This window comes from Leucoraja erinacea, chromosome 5 (assembly GCF_028641065.1).
Source record: "Leucoraja erinacea ecotype New England chromosome 5, Leri_hhj_1, whole genome shotgun sequence".
Taxonomy (NCBI): Eukaryota; Metazoa; Chordata; class Chondrichthyes; order Rajiformes; family Rajidae; genus Leucoraja; species Leucoraja erinaceus.
In genome coordinates this window covers 75,451,930-75,474,669 of record NC_073381.1, presented here as the reverse complement: position 1 = coordinate 75,474,669, position 22,740 = coordinate 75,451,930, and the positions used below count along the sequence as shown (strand labels likewise).

The following is a 22,740-nucleotide window of genomic DNA, read 5'->3' as shown; positions in this document are numbered from 1 at the left end:
GGGGGTTCAGTATTCTTCTTCTTATCGAGTCCACACACAGGATTAGAAGTTGTTCAGCCAGAGCTGAACACACCTCTCGGCATCTGCATACAATGGTGTCTGTCTTGTCGCTTCTTGTGCGTGGTGGTGGAAAGATTGGTGGAAACAGGGCCGCGACGTGAATGCTCTTTCCTTTCAGTATTGATGTGGATAGAGAACTGGCTGGCAGACAGGATGCAAAGAGTAGGAGTAAACGGGTACTTTTGAGAATGGCGGGCAGTGTCTAGAGGGGTACCGCAAGTTTCAGTGCTGGGACCCCAGCTATTTACAATATATATTAATGATTTATCGAGGGAATCGAATGCAACATCTCAAAGTTTGCGGATGACACGAAGCTGGGGGGCAGTGTTAGCTGTGAGGAGGATGCTAGGAGGCTGCAAGGTGATTTGGATAGGTTGGGTGAATGCATGGCAGATACAGTATAATGTGGATAAATGTGAGGTTATCCACTTTGGTGGCAAAAACAGGAAAGTAGACTATTGTCTGAATGGAGGCCGATTAGGAAAAAGTGAGATGCAACGAGACCTGGGTGTCATGGTACACCAGTCATTGAAAGTAGGCCGGTGCTGCAGGCAGTGAAGAAAGCGAATGGTATGTTAGCATTCATAGCAAAAGGATTTGAGTATAGGAGCAGGGAGGTTCTACTGCCGTTGTACAGGGTCTTGGTGAGACCACACCTGGAGTATTGCGTACAGTTTTGGTCTCCTAATCTGAGGAAAGACATTCTTGCCATAGAGGGAGTACAGAGAAGGTTCACCAGACTGATTCCTGGGATGTCAGGACTTTCATATGAAGAAAGGCTGGATAGACTCGGCTTGTACACGCTAGAATGTAGAAGATTGAGGGGGGATCTTTTAGAAACATACAAAAATTCTTAAGGGGTTGGACAGGCTAGATGCAGGAAGATTGTTCCCGATGTTGGGGAAGTCCAGAACAAGGGGTCACAGTTTAAGGATAAGGGGGAAATCTTTTAAGACCGAGATGAGAAAAACATTTTTCACACAGAGAGTGGTGAATCTCTGGAATTCTCTGCCACAGAAGGTAGTTGAGGCCTGTTCATTGGCTATATTTAAGAGGGAGTTAGATGTGGCCCTTGTGGCTAAAGGGATCAGGGGGTATGGAGAGAAGGTAGGTACAGGATACTGAGTTGGATGTGTAAGATTTGAGAAGTTTTCCCTCATGCTACAATCAACAAAACCAAAGAGCTGCATTTTGGACATTTTTTATACGGGACTGGGACTGAGAGAGAGAAAAGCTGCGGTCAGTTTTAACAAGGGATGTCGCAATCAGTGGGGCCCAAGATGGCCGCGGGACCTCTTGACCAGCCACAAAAGCGAAACCCCACAGCCCAGTCTCTGGGTTTCTGCAAAGTCACGGCCTGAACAATAGATGGATATTGGCCGTGCAGAAACCCCCGAAACCAGGTCGCAGTCCAGACACTGGGGCGCTGACATCAGCAGGCATCACAATGCCCCAAGCCGACCTACATAGTTAATCTCGTTAAGGGAGCACAATAGCCCATAGAAACCTACCTGGCCAGTGATGGGAAAACCAGTTAAACCCATCACCTCTTATCAAGAAACAAATTAACGTACCCGTCTAGCCATCACCGGTACTCCCGGACATAACGCAGAACAAAGAGAGAGCTCAAAACCCATCTTGTACGCAAAGAGATCCCGAGTTTTGGCGGGAGATAGGACGGGTCAGGATTAGAATAACTGGCCATGATTGTTCGGTTTAAGAAAAGGAAAAAAAGGAGGGAGACAAAGAAGGAGTCACTGAACGAATCTGGAGACTTGCGGAGAGAGAGAGAGAGAGAGTACACAGGACAGCGCTTAAAAAGTACACGGTGTCTAGTGTGACACACACTCCGGCTGGAGTCCCCGCCACGTGGAAAGACAAGGAAAGCAGTAGGACCCCTGGGCGAGGTGAACCCCCGGGACCACCCAAAAGACCGAGACGACTGCGGACGACCCTTCCACAGCCACCTAATCAGAGGAAGCAGCACGACCAGCCAATAACCGCCCCATGGTGAGCATGTACCCCGATCCTGCACATCCTGGACATAGTTTAGTGTAGAGGGGAGGGGGAGGGGGTTATATTAACGTGGGTGTAAGTGTAGATGTGCTGGCAAATTTTACGATGTGCCGTACGTTCCCCATCCCGCACTCGAGTATTGTATCATAGTTATTGCGTCTATGATCCCGAAACAGGAACTGTAATTATGCATATGCCTTATAGAACTGTGTCAAAGTATTCATGTACTGTAGTCCCAACCGCTCAATAAAAGTTTTTTTCCTGTTTTCAAATCTGGTCAGGTTGAATTTTCTGCACTATCAACGCTCCTGCAACTAAGTCCAGTGTCTAGAACCGTAGGGGGTGAGTGGGTCGAGCCAGTGTGCGCGGGCCTGGTCGAGGGACCAGAGCAAACCACAGGGACCTTAGGTCGGGCGAAAGCTCGACGCAGAAAACCCTTACAGATGATCAGTCATGATCATATTGAATGGCGGTGCAGGCTCGAAGAGTCGAATGGCCTACTCCTGCACCTATTTTCTATGTTTCTATGACTGTTCCAGGAATGGTGTTATTAGACAAATGCTTTGTTGAGCGATGGCCAAAATACAGCCAGATCGGTACACGATAGTACAATGTCTTTAGAAGTTTATAAATATCTACAAAAGATAAAATCGTCCTTTTTATTCATATGTTATTGACTTCATAGAAGGAATAAAGACGCAACAAGAAATAACGTTAGAAATTTCTCCAAAAAAGTAATTTAAGACAAAAGTAGTGAACAGCCGTGACAAGAGAAACAATGTATCGAGGATCAACGAGAGAGAACACAAAACAGGAGCAAGAGACCCAACGAAAATGAGCTTAACTGAATAAATTTTATCTTTAACATTTAAATTGTTGTCTTATTAAGTTATTTACATTTTAAGATTTAATAAATCCCTTTTCCACTTGCCGTGCCTGTCAGCCGGTCTCTCTCTGCCCTCTCTCTCTCACTGTGATCTTTATCTCTCTCTCTGCTTTCACTCTTCCACTCTGTCTCTGCACCCTCTCTCTGCGCCCCCCCCACCCCCTCCTCTCTCTAGACGCACCTGTGAGGTGAGGGCTATTCGTCAGTAGATAGGGTGGGGATGGGGTAAAAGGAGCCAATGAATAAAATTAAGATAATATCAAGGGTGTGGTGAGTGTGTGTGTGTGGTGGGGGGAGGGGTGGTTAGTGTGTGTGTGTGTGTGATGTCGCAGGCCACCCCGCGTTGGAGGAACAGACCTAACGGGTCTGCACTTGGTCTAGTATCTATTAAAACTCCGTGTGTGCATGTGTGTGTGTGTGATTTTACAATTTCAGTAGGGATTTAACTTACGATTTCATGAACGTACTCCTCTCTAGATTTGGTCAATTATTTCCCCAGATTTTGAATAAAATTGTTCACAAAACATCAAAAAATAAAACTGCTTTCTATCCACCTCGCATTGATTCTCCTGCCGCTCCCCATCCATCCTACACTGGTCCCCCAATTAATCCTGTACTGACCTCCTTTCCCATTCATCCTGCACTTCTCCTCCATCCATCCTGTACTGATCCCCCCCATTCATCCTGTACTGCTACCCCCATTCATCTTTTACTGATCCCCCCCATTCATCCTGTACTGATCCCCTCATTCATCCTGTAGAGATGCCCCCCATTCATCCTGTAGTGATCCCACCATTCATCCTGCAGTGATCCCCCCCATTCATCCTGCACAGCAGTGATCCCCCCCATTCATCCTGCACAGACCCTCCGATCCACACTGTACTGACCCTCTCCCATTCATCCTGTACTGAACCTCCCATTCAAGAAGAAGGGTCTCGACCCGAAGTGTTGCTTATTTCCTTTGCTCCATAGATGCTGCCTCACCCACTGAGTTTCTCCAGCATTCTCCTGCCTCAATCCATCCATTCCGCAACGATTACTTTCTCAACCCCCCCCCATCTATCCATCCCGCACTGATTCACACCACTACCTTCCCACCCAGACCCTATTGTGCTGGAAATTTCTTCAGAACAAACAGTGACTATGTTTGATAACAGAATGCAATCAAATGTGTTTAAATTCCCAATGTTATTAATTGTTTTAATCCATAAAGATGGATTAATTAAATTGTGAACTCGCGAAACATTAAAACCGCAGTATTCGATTTGCACTCCTACCGTTGACACGTTATTACAGAATTCATTTTAATGGCAAATCAATGCTCTTAATATGAAGTATCTGTACTGTAGTTATTTAATGAGCAACACACACAACTATACGTTGGATTTATCCAGGTTTTACTTCTACAGTCGGTCATATACATCACAAATTTGGTCAGGAGAGATTTCAGTTCAAATTTTAACGTTAATTCTGAAGTGGAAATGATGGAAAGCATTTATCAATAATTGTTTTTCAATCTGGTGCATACAAACTGGGTATCTTCATTGCTGTTCACAGCACATACATCTAATCTGAATGTCCGGTAATGTGGCGTTTTGACACCTTTAAACATATTACCAAAAGAACATTTGCTGCAGTTATGTCCTTTGACCATCTCTTGTCAGTTAGTGCAATGTTTAACCAGTCAGATGGGTATAATCGGTTTCAACAGCTATTATCATAAAATGCCTTTAGAAATTTCCTTGCAACCTGTATATTTTGTTGTGGATAAATTACGTGGGAAGTGAGAGTGTTTCTGTACCAATAGCAATATCAACCCATGCTATGGCCATGTCATGATAATTTTCAGTCCTTCACAGAAAACATGCTTGCATCAATCTGTAATGTGCATGGTTAAGCATATATGTTACCATGGTCCAGGTTTTATTGACACGTTGATCATACGCTGAATAATCCAACCACATTTTTGTTTGGAAGTGGAAAGAAATAATAGAAATTGCATTCATTGCATTGTGTAAAAAGAGTTGAGATACTGTATTATAATTTTGCTCCGTGTCATTGTGGTATATATCATGTCTTGATTGGTGAATATGTTTAGTTTGTGACTTTATTCCAAGCAGAAATAATATGTGAATGCTTCATTGAGCATAATTCCGACTGGTAACTACGCACTTCGTCCGAGCACATTATTGCACGCGTCATGCAAGCCGTCTTAAATGACCACCTAAACTGTCATTTGGCAACCTAAAAAGCTGCCTCGGTTGCCCGGCTGGCAACAGGGAAAAAAATTAAGTAAGAGCCCTGTTAACTAAACCTCTCCTGTTCATGCACATGTCCAAATGTTTTAAATGTTCTTACATGAACTGCCTCAACTACCTCTTTTGGCAGCTATATGCCCAAAATCCTCCTCTCAGGTTCCTATTAAATCTCCCCCCTCTCATGTTAAATCTAGTTCTTGATTCCCTACTCTGGGTAAAATTCTCCTTTTCACCCTATCTATTCATCATCTTTCTTTGTACACAGAGGTGAACATCCTTCAGCTTTCTGCGTTGTAAGGAATAAAATCATAGACTGCTCAACCTCTTTCATGAGGCCTTCAAGTCCTGGAAACATCCTTGTGAATCATCTCTGCACTCCTTCAAACATAACATAATCCTTCCTATAGCAGGGACATTAAATTAGAAACAGGGAGCAATATAATAACAAACACATTATTTAAGAATTGTATGACTGGTAAAATAGAAACACTTGATAAATTACAAATCACTAATGTATAATTTTGTCGCATTCTTACCTTGTTTCCCCCACATTTGCCAACAATGGCTTTTTCTTCTTCTCCAGTTTGCTGGTTAATATAGAAGATACACGAGAAATAGTTTCTAATGAACGCTCCTTGATTTTTTTACTTTTCTTTTTACCATCTCCTGCGTCCTTGGTAGCTATCTGCTGCTGATAGGCTTTGATTAACGAATCCACATCATCTGCCCAATTATTCCCTAGCTCATTGTCAACGATGGCCTTTTCTTTCAATCTCTTTTTGTTAAATTTTTGCACAGGCATAACACATTCTGAGGCAGGAATCCTCTGCAAATGTTCCTCTTCACATGGTTCTTCATTGATTGGAGATTTCTTTTTCTTCTTTTTCTTTTGTTTGCGCTGCTCTTCAGACTCCTGGAACTCATTGTTCTTGACTTTTTCTGCAACAGTGGTCCTGGCATTCAATTTGTTTTTTGAGAAGCGGGGACTGTGCTCTTCTGGATTATAAGTGTTATTTAAAATTGTTTCATCTTCGTTATCTTTATGGAGACCTAATTTAGTCCTCAATGTTTCAAGCTGAGGTAAATATAAAAAGTGCATTTTAAAATCAGCTTTTGGTAAACACAGTCTAAACTCACCATCAAAAGCAAAACAAACATGGAGATACTGTAAATCTTAAATAAAAATAGAAAACGATCCAAATACTTAGTAGGTAAGCCAGCAACTGAACTCTGGTGGGAGGAACATTGTTAACATTCATGCTGAAGGCATCATTTTTTCCAACAGCGTGAACTTCCTAATACCTTCTAGGACAATATTGGTTTAATTGCATCATTTTTTTTAAAAAACATCACAATTTAAAAGCAGCTAGTTTGAATAATTTATAGGAAAATAACCCAATTAAAATTCACATCGGATTGTTTATTAATTATGTTTCTTTCTCTATAAATATTGTCTGCACTGGATATGGCTGGCAGTATTTTCTACTTATTCATCAATTACAATACTTTATTTTCTACACAATCAAGAATTCTATTGGCCAGATCAATCTTGCTTCAACTTTCCAACATTGGCTATCTAAATATTTATCACATTAGTACTTAAAGTGTGTTAAATTAAAAATGATTTAAATATTACAATTGATTCATAGTTCAGCAATTCTGATGTTGTTAATCACTTTTGTTCAAATCTGATTGAAGCATCAGGATAAAACCAATCTGAGCCCTACCTGGCAAATTATCACCTTTTATAGTATGCTAATATTTAGTCATTTACCATACAACATTGAGCTTCTAAATATAACTATCACCTTATTGAATTCCAATTCCATATTGAATCAACTTCTAATATTCTAGAAGTAGCTTCAGGAACAATAAAAGCAAACCAAGTTTTCAAATGTTAGGAAACATTAAAAACAAAAAGAGAAAACAGGTCCATTTGGAAGGACAAATTATTTAATTTATTGTGCCTTACTTAAATGATCAAAATCCTCCAATTAAACATATAAGCAGAGTTTAAGAAAGCTTTGCCATAGTTAATAACTTGCTCTCACCACAATACTCTCTTGGATAGGTACATTTTTCTTTTTTGATTTCTTTTTCTCAGCAGCTAAATCAGAATAGTTTTTCAATGCTTCTTCAAACTGAGCCTTGGTCTTTGCTCTAGCCTCACTTTCACCTACAACATAAATGACAATGGAAAAAAGTTTTGTTTTTTTAATTGACTATGCATTCTTAAAACACAATTTGTTATCTTAAGTGCACTGGATTGCTCAGCAGAATGAACAAAATAAAACATCAGAATACAATGTGAGAATTAGCAGACATTTGATTTTTTTTTAAATTATCACAAAAATCTCATTTTGCTTCAATAGAAATCTCAAAAATTACAGGATGAAAAAACATAAATTGTGACAATGCAACAATTAGTTGTTAATAGTCTGTCCTTTAAATATTAAATTCTCTACATATCTGCAAGATTGATTGATAGACTTTTATTATGATTTGGTTGCTTGTTTTTTTTATACACTTACCAATTTCCTACTTTTTAATATTATTTATCACAATTTTTCTTTTCTGCCCAACATTCATTGTTTCACAAAGAAACAATTACAAAAAAACTACTCATTTCCTTTGCAGAATCTCCCCCTTAACAATAATATCGTACCAATGATACCAAATAAAAATGCGCACAATTAATCTTTTTTTAAATTCACAGGACATTACTATTGCTGGTCAAGGAAGTAATAGCAATCTACCTTGTTGACAAACGAGTGGTTTATTATGCCATTTCAGAAAGAGAGTAAACTCTGAATCAAGCAGATATTGTCCCCAATGGGCTTCAGTGAACCAGATATCTTTTTACAACATTCTATCAGTTTCACAGTCACCATTATTAATACTTACTGCTTATTTCAGATGACTTAACTGAATTTAAAGACATTTACTGTTATATTAGGATTAGAATTTCTGTCCCCAGATTATGAGTCAAGATTTTGTACATGCAATCAACCATAACCCTAATATGAAAGCGGTAAGGAATTATTATGGCAAAAGAGGTAGAGAGATTTGCCATATATTGTTCTCTTTCTTTCCAATTTATCCTAGACCAAAGCAGCAGAGTACATAGTGACTAGCATATTGCTGCTAAGAGTGAATACAGGCGGGATCAAATTTCTCTTGTTAACTGCACCTACATCCAATAGGCCACATATTGATGGACATACAAAATTTAAAAGTCAGTGTTTTGCAATAGATGAAAATCTTCCAGGGTTGCAATCAAATTATTATGTTAGAGCGTAGAAATCTTGATCAAGGCAGCCATTAAGGGGAAAATTAAACGCTGAATAGGAAATTAGTTAAATTCTCCAATATTGAAATCCTTTATAAATAAAATTAGTATTTATCATCAGACATCACCTGCGAATAGAAAAACATTTCACGTCAACCAGCTATCAGCAGAACTCATATCCTTCATCCCGATGGTAGACATAAAGGGTGGAGAAACTCAGTGGGTGAGGCATCATCTATGGAGCGAAGGAATAAGTGATGTTTCGGGTCGAGACCCTTCTTCAGACTGATGTGGGGGTGGGAGGGGGCGGGAAGAAGAAAGGAAGAGGTTGAGACAGTGGGGTGTGGGAGAGCTGGGAAGGGGAAGGAGGGAGAAAGCAAGAACTACCTGAAATTGGAGAAGTCAATGTTCATACCGCTGGGGTGTAAACTACCCAAGCGAAATATGAGGTGCTGCTCCACCAATTTGCGGTGGGGCTCACTCTGGCCATGGAGGAGGCCCAGGACAGAAAGGTCGGATTCGGATTGTGGGGGAGTTGAAGTGCCGAGCCACCGGGAGATCAGGTTGGTTAATGCGAACTGAGCGGTGATGTTGCGCGAAGCGATCTCCAAGCTTGCGCTTGGTCTCACCGATGTAGAGCAGTTGACACCTAGAGCAGCAGATGCAATGGATGAGGTTGGACAAGGTGCAGGTGAACCTCTGCCTCACCTGGAAAGACTGCTTGGGTCCTTGGATGGAGTCGAGGGGGGAGGTAATGCGACAAGTGTAGCATTTCCAGGGGTTGCAAGGGAAAGTACCAGTGGAGGGGGTGGTTAAGGACAAATTGACCACAGAGTTACGGAGGGAGTGGTCTCTGTGGAAAGCCGAAAGGGGAGGAGATGAGAAGATGTGCCCAGTGGTGGGATCCCGTTGGAGGTGGCAAAAATGTCGGCGGATTATCTGTTGTATGTGACGGCTGGTAGGGTGGAAGGCGAGGACAAGGGGGACTCTGTTCTTGTTACGAGTGGGGTGGGGATGGGGAGTGAGAGCGGAGCTATGGAATTTAGAGGAGACCCTGGTGAGAGCCTCATCTATAGTAGAAGAGGGGAACCCCCATTAACTAAAGAATTAGGACATCTCCGATGCCCTGGTTTGGAACACCTCATCCTAAGTGCAGATGTGGCATAGACAGAGGAATTGGGAGTAGGGGATAGAGTCCTTACAGGAAGCAGGGTGGGAAGAAGTGTAGTCCCAATAGCCATGAGGGTCAGCGGGTTTATATCGGTCAGTAGTCTGTTACCTGCGATGGAGATAGTGGGGTCAAGAAACGGTAAGGAGATGTCGGAAATGGTCCAGGTGAATTTGAGCGCCGGATGGAAGTTAGTGGTGAAATGGATGAAGTCAGTGAGTTCTGCATGGGTGCAGGAGGTAGCACCAATGCAGTCATCAATGTAGTGGAGGTAGAGTTCTGGGATAGGGCCATGGTACGCCTCGAACAAGGATTGTTCGACGTACCCTACAAAGAGGTAGGCATAGCTGGGGCTCATGTGCGTGCCCATAGCTGCGCCTTGGATTTGGAGGAAATGGGAGGAGTCAAAGGAAAGGATGTTGATGAGTTCGAGGCACTTAAAACAAAGGTGGCTTACAACAGCTTCTTTTCTAGGTAGCCAAAATATTGCACCTGCCATGGATTAAACAAATCTGTCATTTCCACAGATATAGATTAAGCCAATATGTGAAGAATAATCTACTTCCACTTCAAATGTTAAGTTTTCTTTTCAATCAAATAGATTAGTTTTATCTATACTCTACCTGTTGGCATTTTTCTCAAGATTGTGCTTGAAGTCTTCCTTATTCACTACATCCCCATCTAATGACATTAGCTGACAGGCAACCTAAAATTAGTAAAAGGAGTAATGTAAGGCACTTTTAACGATGCAATATGTAGGTATGTTACAAAACTTACCTTCAGAGGCGCTGCAGTTCTGTCACTGGCCGTGTGTGCAACTTTGGCGCCTTTGAGGAGGGGGGGGGCGGGATTAAAATGCCGTTTTCTCCTGCCTGTCCGAGATATATTTTCTCGGTCTTCTACCCGATGCTGAATAATCGTTCCGACTGCCGTTCTCAGAATTTAAAAAAACAAACCGCGGGACAATTTAATGGCTGGAGTAAAATAAAAAAAGTGACTTCTAACGCCGTCAACGGGACGGATCTCAGGTATGCGACAAAACATAAGGTAAGTCGTGTATTTTACATATAAACTTGCTTCTTAGGATTACTTTAATCAAAATTCCATCAACGAAAATGTCATTATACGAACCGGCATTTTTCCTGCCGAAATGAGGCTTAAAATTCACCGCAAACCGCAACGTTTAATCGATCGCGTTCCACAAAAACCCACTCGCACGATGATTAAAATGGCCATTAATTTATGGGAATTAAACACTAAATTCCTTCCATTTGGCCTATAAATTCATGACAATGAGATTTTAAAATCTTGTTATATTGTGAATTCTTGTGTGAATGTTATTTGGACACTTAGGCTATTTAAAAATGTTAACCTTTTCTTAAGAAATGGATAGATGTTTAGATCTAGTAATTGAAATTTGTAATTAGCTACAATTAGGTAACTAACTACTTATATGCTTTAATTTCAGGTCATACAAGTAAGATTGTTTCATATTCGTTTCAGAATGCTTCAATCTATAATAACTGAAAATTTAATTCAGTTCTCTTAATTTTTAAGAAATGAATGGGCTTTTGACTGTCCTCGATCACAGCTTTTGAGTGAAGTCAATGGAAAAGCAATAGGGAACAAGATGCTAATTTCAGAGTATGAAAATGGCCATAACCTTTTTATTACAGAAGATATGGAAGTGAATTAGGTGTCAAATTAAACTTCTTTGTATGCTTTATCTGATGGGATAAATTGCAGCCTTGATTTTTTAAATCTCAAAATGTTGTAACATTGCTACAATATGTCAAAAGAGGGTAGAGAAAAAGGATTTAGTTGTCCCAAAAGATTGTATAAACAGTTTACGGATTACCTCAAACAGTTGCTGTTATACTTCATTACTAGATAACCCCTGCCTTCCACATTTTTTTAAACATTTAAATATATATATCAAAATTAAAAACAAAAAGTGCTGAAAATATACAATAGATCAGGCTGTATATGTGGAGAATGAATTAGAGTTCATTTTTTGATCGATGAAGTTTTAAAACATTTAAATTACGTACTGGGGAAACAACTTCAAAGTTTGGGAATACACAGAGTAATACAGACACTCATTGATTTATGGTTTCAATAAGCTATCGGAACAAATCCTGACCAGCACTTCTTGCTTGTTCTTCAACCATTCTGGCCGAGTGGATTAGGAGATTGTGAACAAGGGCCTGTGGTTCATAAACCAAAGATAGGAAACCCAACAATTTTGCTGCTATTTAAAACTTATCCCAGACAAGATCTGGAATCAGAGACAGAGCAGAGATCAGGCCATTCAGCCCGCCACATCTACCCCAATCAGGTTTTATGCCGGAGCTGATCCAATTTGCCCGTGTTCCACAATCTTCCAAACTTTTCCTCTTCATGTACCTAAATGAATGTCTTTTAAACAGTGGCCATTGTACAGGAAGCACAGCTTCCTCTAGCAGCTCATTCACACCTGCACCACCCTCTGCATGAAGACATCACCCATCAGGTCACATACATTTTTCTCCTCTCACTTCAAAATTACAACCCCTAGTTCTGTTTAAGAAAGAACCGCAGATTCTGGATAAATCGAAGGTAGACAAAAATGCTGGAGAAACTCAACAGGTGAGGCAGCATCTATGGAGAGAAGGAATAGGTGACGTTTCGGGTTGAGACCCTTCTTCAGACAGATGTGAGGTGGGGGGGCGGGAAAAAGAAAGGAAGAGCCGGAGACAGTAGGCTGTGGGAGTGTAAATTGCTCGTTCGAAGTTCCCCCCTAGACTAGTTTCCGTAAAAAACCACTGAATCAAGCACTTGAACAACTAATCTTTATTTGAACAAAACATAATTACAGTTCCCACCACTGTACCTAACCACCGCGGGTTCGATCCTCGTCTCTGCCTGTCCAAGCCCTCTAGGCCTCACTCAAACAGAGACACTCCACGCAGTCCCAAGCGCTCTCCCAGAAGATCGATGGTGGACCTCGTGGCAGCGGACTTTCATAGGTCCCGAGACCTCGAGGGGTCGAACCACATGGGGGTGGTCTCTTTACAATCCAATTACAGATATCGATTAACCCCATACATAACAGACATTTCCCTAACCCAATAATACAGTAGCTAATACATTGTATAAGAAAGAAAGCTCTCGACGGAATCAAACAAGAACAAACATTGAAACATGCGCCCTGAGAATTAAACAATTTCTCCAAGGCTCTAACAGTTCAACCTATCATCAATTAACAGGATGACCGTGCAACATTATTTATACTATTTACAATGCTTTTGCAGCGATCCAATAGAAATGATTCATTTAAGGTTAGTTTGCAAAACTGCTATACATGTTATCAATTTAAGAGAAACAGGGAGTACACCTAGACCCCTCACCATCCTGCGTATCAGTTTGAGCCTAGACTGGCTGGCGCCAATTAAAGCCTGTAAAGTTCAGCTGACAAGGGTTAAGCAATTCTGACAAGTGCAGGGATCCTCCATTTTATTGTGTCTTTAATTTAGCCAATATTAACAGGAGCTGGGAAGGTGAGGGGTAGGAGGGAGAAAGCAAGGACTACCTGAAATTGGAGAAGTCAATGTTCATACCGCTGGGGTGGAAACTACCCAAGCAAAATATGAGCTGCTGGTCCTCCAATTTGCAGTGGGACTCACTCTGGCCATGGAGGAGGCCCAGGACAGAAAGGTTGGATTCGGACAGGGAGGGGGAGTTGAAGTGCTGAGCCACTGGGAGATCAGATTGGTTATTGCGAGCTGGTTGGGCGAAGCGATCGCCAAGCCTGCGCTTGGTCTCACCGATGTAGAGCAGTTGACACCTAGAGCAGCAGATGCAATGGATGAGGTTGGAGGAGGTGCAGGTGAAGCTCTGCCTCACCTGGAAAGACTGCTTGGGTCCTTGGATGGAGTCGAGGGGGTAGGTAAAGTGACAAGTGTAGCATTTCCTGCGATTGCAAGGGAAAGTACCAGGGGAGGGGGTAGTTTGGGTGGAAAGGGACAAATTGACCAGGCAGTTATGGAGGGAACGGTCTCTGCGGAAAGCCGAAAAGGTAGTAGATGGGAAGATGTGGCCAATGGTAGGATCCCGTTGGAGGTAGCGAAAATGTCGGAGCAATTATCTGTTGCATGTGACAGCTGGTAGGGTGCAAGGTGAGGACAAGGGGGCTCTGCCCTTGTTACGGGTGGGGGAATGGGGAGTGAGAGCGGAGCTACGGGATATAGAGGAGGCCCTGGTGAGAGCCTCATCTGTAGTCGAAGAGGGGAACCCCCATTCCCTAAAGAATGAAGACATCTCCCATGCCCTTGTTTGGAGCACCTCATCCTGGGTGCAGAGGCGGCGTAGATGGAGAAATTGGGAGTAGGGGTTGGAGACTTACAGGAAGCAGGGTTGGAAGAAGTGTAGTCCAGATAGCCATGGGAGTCAGTGGGTTAGTAGTAGATGTCCGTCAGCAATCTGTTACCTGTGATGGAGATGGTGAGGTCTAGAAACGGTAGGGAGGTCAGAAATGGTCCAGATAAATTTGAGTGCCGGATGGAAGTTAATGGTGAAATGGATGAAGTCAGTGAGTTCTGCATGGGTGCAGGAGGTCGCACCAAAGCAGTCGTCAATGTAGCGGAGGTAGAGTTCTGGGATCGGGCCATGGTACACCCCGAACAAGAATTGTTCAACGTACCCTACAAAGAGGAAGGCACAGCTGGGGCCCATGTGCGTGCCCATAGCTACGCCTTGGATTTGGATGGTTCTACCGACGGAAATTCACCATATCCTTTCCTCAAACATCATACCTTCTTGCTGGCAACAACTGTACATTACTTTCTCTCTTTTTATATAATTCCCATCATGTTTTAATTCCTTGAGCAAGAAAATCACGAGTGATAGCACAACATTTATTAACACAATGTTGTAAATGGTTAAAGATTTTATTTGTATGCAATTTGGGCCATAGTAATTCCAATATTTCAATTAAGAATACAAATGAATTTAAGAATCCAGAGTGATTTATTATCATATTTCATAGATAGAACAATGAAATTCTTACTTGCAGCAGTATGGAAAGTTCAAGAAGGGATAAGGGAGTGAGGTCAGGTGAAATAAGAACCGGTGTGAGATGGGAGGTGAATACCGAATTAAAAGTGTTATTTATGAATGCGCAAAGTATAAGAAATAAAGTGGATGAGCGTGAGGCTAAGTTAAAAATTGGTAAGTATGATGTTGTGGGAATTATGGAGAAATGGCTGCAATAGGATCGGAGCTGGGAACTGAATATTTAGGGGTATACGTCCTATCGAAAAGACAGGTGGGTGGGCAGATGGGGTGGGGTGGCTCTGTTGGTAAATTCAGTCCCTTGAGAGGGGTGACATAGAATCAGAAGAGTCACTGTGGATAGAACTGAGAAATTGTAAGGGTAAAAAGACCCTAATGGGAGCTATCTACAGGCCACCAAACTATTGTCTGGAGATAGGGTGCAAGTTGCATCACGAGTTAAAATTAGCTTGTAACAAAGGTAATGCTACAGTGGTTATGGAAGATTTTAAATTGCAGGTTGTCTGGGAAAATCAGGTTTGTACTGGACCCCAAGAAAGAGAGTTTGTAGAATATCTCCAAGATGGATTCTTAGAGCAGCTTGTACTGGGGCCTACCAGGGAGAAGGTAATTCTGGATTTAGTGTTGTGAAATGATCCGGATTTGATAAGGCAACTCAAGGCAAAGGAACCATTAGGAGGTAGTGACCATAACATGATAAGTTTTAATCTGCAATTTGAGAGGGAGAAGGTAAGTTGACCAGAAAGGGACCCTAGTAGGGATGACGGTGGAACAGCAATGGCAGGTTTCTGGAAATAATCCAGAAAATGCAGTCATTTCTTTCCAAAGAGGAAGAAAGATTCTAAGGCAGGGGTGTCAAACTCACGGCCCGTGGACCAGATGCAGCCCGCAAAAGGGTCCGATCCGGCCCACGCGATGATTTCTCCGATGCCAGAGCAGGCTGCAGCTGTCCATGGTGTGTTCGGACTGTGTTCGCGCGTACGCGGTGCATTCCGGCGCGCATGTAGTCGCACTTTGTCAGTCACCCAAAATGAGTTAAATTGAGTTTGACACCCCTATTCTAAGGGAAGAGACAACCGTGGTTGACAAGGGAAGTCAAGGACAGTATTAAACTAAAAGGGAAGACCTATAACATAGCAAAGATGAGCTGGAAGCCAGAGGATTAGGTACCTTTTAAAGATCAACAGAAAGTAACTAATAAGGCAATACGGGGTGAAAAGATGAAGTATGAAGGTAAGCTAGGCAAGAATACAAAGGAGGATAGTAAAAGCTTCTTTAGGTATGTGAAGGGGGAAAAATTAGTTAAGACAAATGTAGGTCCCATGAAGACAGAAAGATTGAATTTATTATGAGGAACAAGGAAATGGCAGACGAGTTGAACAGGTACTTTGGTTCTGTCTTCACTAAGGAAGACACAAACAATCTCCCAGATGTACTAGAGGACAGAGGACCTTGGGTGATGGAGGAACTGAAGGAAATTCACATTGGTCAGGAAATGGTGTTGGGTTGATGGAACTGAAGGGACTGAAGACTGAAGGGTACTCAAGGAAGTGGCTCTAGAAATCGTAGATGCATTGGTGATCATATAGATTCTGGATCAGTTCCTGTGCATTGGAGGGTAGCTGATGTTATACCACTTTTCAGCAAAGGAGGGAGAGAGAAAACAGGGAATTATAGACCAGTTAGCCCGACATCGGTGGTGGGGAAGATGCTGGAGTCGATTATCACAGATGCAATAGCGACGCATTTGGACAGCAGTAACAGGATCAGTCCAAGTCAGCATGGATTTATGAAGGGGAAATCATGCTTGACAAATCTGGAATTTTTTGAGAATGAAACAAGTAAAATGGACAAGGGAGAGCCAGTGGATGTAGTGTGCCTGAACTTTCAGAAAGCCTTTGATATGGTCCCACACAGGAGATTAGTGGGTAAAATTAGAGCACATGGTATGGGGGTAGGGTATTGACATAGATTAAAAAATTGTTTGGCAGACAGGAAACAAATAGTAGGGATTAATAGGTCTCTTTCAGAATGGCAGGCAGTGACTGGTGGGGTGCCGCAAGGCTTGTTGCTGGGACTGCAGCTATTTACAATATACAGTGCCCTCCATAATGTTTGGGACAAAGACCATCATTTATTATATTACGTCTGTACTCCACAATTTGAAATTTGTTATAGAAAAAAAATCACATGTGGTTAAAGTGCACATTTTCAGATTTTATTAAAGGGTATTTTTATACATTTTGGTTTCACCATGTAGAAATTACAGCTATGTTTATACATAGCCCCCCCCATTTCAGGACACCATAATGTTTGGGACACGTGGCTTCACAGGTGTTTGTAATTACTCGTGTGTGTTTAAATGCCACCTTAATGCAGGTATAAGAGACCTCTCAGCACCAAGTCTTTCCTCCAGTCTTTCCATCACCTTTGGAAACATTTATTGCTGTTTATCAACATGAGGACCAAAGTTGGGCCAATGAAATTCAAAGAAGCCATTATGAGACTGAGAAACAAGAATAAAACAGTTAGAGACATCGGCCAAATCCTAGTCTTACCAAAATCCGATTAACTTTATTGGTTAACTACATTGAACATCAAACCTGGGTCTCCAGCTCTGGAAGCGCTTTGAATTGCTACTATTGCTACTGGACCGTCCTCGTCGCCTCCCGAGTGTCCCATCCCTGTCCAGGGGCAGCCGGAGGTGTCCGGCATGACACTGGGCTGATGGGACACCAGCCCGGAACAGTGGCAGCCCGAGGCTTACAGCCAGCGCGGAGAAGAAGCGCTAACTCCAGCTCAACTCTGCCTGTCCCGCCAGGTTAACCGACAGCCCTAGACTGGATGGGGCATCGGCCCGGAGCTGTGGCAGCCCCAGGCTTACAGCTAGCGCAGAGAAGAAGCGCTAACTCCAGTTCAACTCTGCCTGGCACGCCAAGTTAGCCGACAGCTCTGGACTGACAGTCCGCGCTGGCTGTAAGCCTGGGGCTGCCACTGCTCCGGGCTGGTGTAACGATGGTTACTCTTGGTGTCCACCCTATTTATGAGTAACCACCGTTACACCACAATGGTAAATTAAGACCAAAGAACTTTCCAAGGACATTGAAAATGTTCTAGTTTGAAGAACTTAATAATGAAATTATGCGAATAATGTAACCTTAATATCAAGATTCTGTAAAAGCTGCTGCATGCCAAAATTAGTGAATATTTTTGGTATCACTTTCATAAAGTTTATTCAAAACATGAGAAAGAAATTCCAAAAAAAGAAATACTGGAAGAAACAGAAGCTACTTTCATTTTGGTGTCCACCCTTGGACACTGTGTAACGCATGGATCACAGGAATAAAAATGACTTTCTAAATTTCATGTAACGGTTGATATGATGGACACCAAACATAAAATGTAAAGAAACGCATAGGAACGCACAGGGAATCAATCAAATTAATCAAATTTTCTCAAACTTCATGAACTATCTCTCCCGGTCATGTACTGCCGCTGTGAGGGTTTTTGATTAAACTGAATCATGTTGAAATAATTTATTTGTGAACTTCAGTTTTATGTATGATGTTACACTTTTTGTGACAATACAATACCCAGTATTGTAAAAATACACATATAGATGGATCTTGTACTTGGCCCCCTGAAAGTGGCAACAGAAGTAAATAAAGTGATAAAGAAGCACAACTTAATGTCCCTCAACAGGAGATTTCTTGGTGATAATGAAGCTAATCGGTGGCCTCAAATATCCAACAATAAACAGTATGTCGCCAATTTCGTCTTTGTTTCACAAACGATTAAAAATCCAGCAATGCAATACCGAGTGGCTACAATTAGAATCCAAACAATTGTCATGACATTTCACAATGTAACATAATATAAACTCCCAAGTTTTTTAAATGTTACAATTCCTGAATATATTCCCCTCTCTGAAAGCTTATCCTTTCCCATCCTAATTTTTCCTAATACTGCAGTTTTTCTTACTTATTTTAAACAGTGAAAACAGTTTGTAGTGCAAACAGAAATATCAGAACCAGAACAGAAAACACCACCTCATAACTTGCAAGTACAACAATCTATACAGCATCCCTGGAGAATGCCATATACATCTCTCCTGAGGTGCTGCCTGACCATCTTAATTACTCTAGCTGTGTGTCCTTTTTTGTAAACCAGCATAGAAATATAGAAATTAGGTGCAGGAGTAGGCCATTCGGCCCTTCGAGCCTGCACCGCCATTCAATATGATCATGGCTGATCATCCAACTCAGTATCCCGTACCTGCCTTCTCTCCATACCCCCTGATCAGCACCTGCACTTCCTTGTGTGTACGATATATTCAGTGTCAGTGGAAGTCTGTGCATCAGGACTGCTGAGTCGTTACCTGCACATGATTTAGGTTCCTTCCTTCAGCTAATTTCAGATGATAATCACATTTAATGAAAGCTAACACACGTCTACAAGGCGCCATATTCCAAAAATAAAAATCTTAATAGACTGAAAAGACTACTATTGAACTTCAATTTTTTGAAACAGGCGATGAACTTCAATGGGGTTCAGGTTTTCAAACCAAACAATTGGCTCCTCTCATCTGTTTACAACTATCACTTAGAACATAAAGTGCTGGAATAACTCAGCAGATCAGGCAGTTTCTCGAGAGGACATGAATTGGTAACATTTCAGTGCAGGACCCTTCTTCAGTTTTATGCAATTTGGATTCCTGACTTTCTATGCAGGACTGCAGATGCTGGTTTACACCAGATAGACAAAATGCCGTAGTAACTCAGTAGGTCAGGCAGCATCTCTAGAGAAAAGGAATAGATGACGCGAAACGTCTCCTATTCCTTCTCTCCAGAGATGCTGCCTGACCCGCTGAGTTACTCCAGCATTATGTGTATATCTTCCTGACTTTCTAGGGAGGTTGCACGGCAGTCGGGTCACGACCCATGACCCGTACTGTTGCCACGCTACTCCAAATGGATTACACACGATGAACTGCAGGTAGGCACTTACCATTGTTTCCAGCGTTGCGGGCCCGCTGAAATTGTCAATTTTTGCGCTGTAAATAATTATGGAAATCGGGATAAGCGTGCGAGACATTTAGCATACTTCAGAATTCCAAAGGTGAGGAGAAATGACGGTAGATAAAAACGAGAGATGAAGGGGACAACACCAGCCAGAGTGCTTGGCGAACATTGGCCGTTTGCTCACTGCATTTCATCAAGTAAGGCATTATTTGTGTTTTTTCTTGATTCCTTTGGCATCTAAAAAGTTTCAGAAGTGATAAATCTGGCTGTAATTTTTTTAAATCGCCCATGGTTCTCGTGGGTTTTTACATACAAAATGAAAACGCCTCTGAAGAAAAATTTACAGCCAGATTTATCACTTCTGAGAATTTTTAGATACGAAAGGAATCAAGAAAAAATACAAATAATGCCTTACTTGATGAAATGCAATGAGCAAACGTGATAATTCCCGATATTTTCAATGTTTACCAAGCACTTTAGCTGCTGTAGTCCCTTCAGTTCTCGCTTCTCTATACCTTCATTCCGCTTCACGTTTGGAATTCTAAAGTTGGGTACATGTCTCTCACACTTACCCCAGCTCCCACAATTTTTTTCAGCGCAAAAATTCAACATTTTGGCGTTTTTTAACAGGTAGGAAAGTACGCGTTTCTAGCATTAATAACATATACCGGAAGTGACGGATGTCTTCCAGTTGGATTTAGCGGCTCTGTGTGTGTCGAGCCCTCTGACCCAGTGACCTTTCGTGCAACCCCCCTATGAACTGTGGTTTTAAAATTTGTGCAAAAGTTGATATCCCTCAACAAGAAGGGTCCCCAAAACATCATCTACCCAGTCTCTCCACAGATGCTGCCTGACCTACTGAGTTATTCCAGAACTTTGTGTTTTGCTCAAGCATTCAATATCTGTCTGAAGAAGGGTCTTGACCCGAAACATCACTCATTCCTTCTCTCCCGAGATGCTTCCTGTCCCGCGGAGTTACTCCAGCTTTTATTGTCTATCTTCGGTTTAAACCAAAGATACTAGAGGAGATCCTCTGGTATCTTTGGTTTAAACCAGCATCTGCAGTTCCTTCTTACATATCCAGCATCTGCAGTTCCTTATGTCTCCACCGATCACTTGCCTGGCTTTGGCCCGCCCCCCACCTTTTTCCCAGTTTTCTCCCCCTCCTGTTACAATCAGTCTGAAGGATGGAACCCGAAGCGTCTATCCATTCCCTCCAAAGATGCTGCCTGACCCGCTGAGTTACTCCAGCACTTTGTGTTTTGCTCAATCTGCAGTGTCTTGTGTCTCCAAACGACACCGTCAGGTCGCGTTGACAACTCCACATGGGAGTCATTGCGACCACTGCAAACATTGAAAAGTCGCTGGAAACCACAGCAACCGCGAAGTTGTCCGTATCTAAAATCCAGCTACAACTATACTGCCTCGCTTTATATACATGTTATTTCAAAGCGCGGATGCCTCTCGGGTAAAGCCGTAACACGAATTCAAAGTAGTTTCCTGGAGCAGCGGCCTGGCAACGCTGAAGCCGCCTTCTTGGCAACCGCCGCACAACCAATGTCGCCGAGCTGAGCACTGATTGACTGACCTGTGCGGAGTCTGGGATGGCGGTGGCCTCGACTGCGTAGCTCCGGCTCCAGCGCGGTCTCATGAACGGTCCGGCGCCAACATGGGCGCTGCTACCGCCAGCTACTGCGCTGCACGAACCGCTCTTTGCGCACCACAGCTCCGCTGGCAGAAGGGGGCCGCGTCACAAACAGCAGCGTCACAACAACCGGGCTTAAGCCGCGTCTCTGCCATTCACGAGCGCGACGGTTGAAGCGACCTCTCGCCGCCGCCGCCGCCAGGCTCGAGCGAAAGGCACGCGGAGGGACCGGGGCCGACGTGCTGGTGAGGAAAAAGTATTCGTTTTAAAATGAACAGTAGAGTTTAATAGAGTTATCAATCAATCAATCAACCCTTTATTGTCTGTCATCTTGCAAAGCAACCGTTGTACAGTGCAAAATGAGAAGACGTTTCCCAGGGAATACCAGAGCATCGCACATGAAACTTAAAACATTTCACACATAATAACAGTAAAAACAATCCAGCCCCTGATGACACAGTATAAATAGTTAAAAGCAGGTAAAACAGCAACATTAAAAACAGTCATTAAAATGTGCAGAATGCAACTGTAGATGCTAGTCTAAACAGAAGAAGATAGAGACAAAATGCGTAGGAAGGAACTGCCGATGCTGGTCTAAAGACAATATAGCAATGTTACAAAATGTTGAGATTTTAAAAATCAAGTCTGCAATTTATCCCACCAGATAAAGCATAAAAAGAAGTTTATTTTCACACCTAATTCACTTTCATATCATCAGTATTAAAAAAGTTATGGTCATTTTCATACTCGGAAATTAACATCTTGTTCCCTCTTGCTTTTCCATTGACTTAACACAAAAGTTGTAATCGAGGACAGTCAAAAGCCCATAACTTTCTTAAAAATTAAGAGAACTGAATGAAATTTTCAGTTATTTTAAATTGAAGCATTCTGAAACAAATATGAAACATCTAACTTGGATGACCTGAAGTTAAAGCATATAATTAGTTAGTTACCTAAAAATTGACCGTTGTGACAGAAATAGCAATAAACACCCAGACTGCCTTGAAAATTCAAAAATGTGATATTCTCAAGATCAGAACTTTAATATTATTGTATTATATGCTGTAAGTCCATAACAGATAGCTAAAGAAATTACAATTTCTAGCAAAAGACCAAGTCTTTATGGAGAAGATCGGCTGCTTGCTGGTACATTGGAATACCATAATCAGTAGCATCATCATACTCCTTAGATTGTATAGAAGATCACTTAATTAAAACATTTATCATAGCCAGCAGATGTCAGCTATTTTATGTACCCCAGACATCAACTTAGACTCACGTGCTTGTTAGTTAATTAGCAGCATTTAGTTAAATCATTTATCTAGTAATCAAGGCACTAAACAAG

The 22,740-nt window shown here is 42.1% G+C and overlaps 1 protein-coding gene across 2 annotated transcripts in view; it reads right to left on the bottom strand.

Annotated features, from left to right (window-relative positions):
* Nucleotides 1-21,599, bottom strand: part of ahi1 (Abelson helper integration site 1) — a 210,924-nt gene extending 189,325 nt beyond the window's left edge. The window contains exons 1-4 of one of the 2 annotated variants that reach the window (XM_055635949.1): nucleotides 21,339-21,599; nucleotides 10,301-10,383; nucleotides 7,272-7,396; nucleotides 5,757-6,295 (exon numbers count right to left, since the gene is read on the bottom strand). In XM_055635949.1, the coding sequence (XP_055491924.1) occupies nucleotides 5,757-6,295; nucleotides 7,272-7,396; nucleotides 10,301-10,310 (674 nt within the window). In that variant the 5' untranslated portion in view covers nucleotides 10,311-10,383; nucleotides 21,339-21,599. The remainder of the gene's footprint in view (nucleotides 1-5,756; nucleotides 6,296-7,271; nucleotides 7,397-10,300; nucleotides 10,384-21,338) is intronic. The other variant, XM_055635950.1, reaches the window with a different exon arrangement.
* Between the last annotated feature and the right edge of the window lie 1,141 nt (nucleotides 21,600-22,740).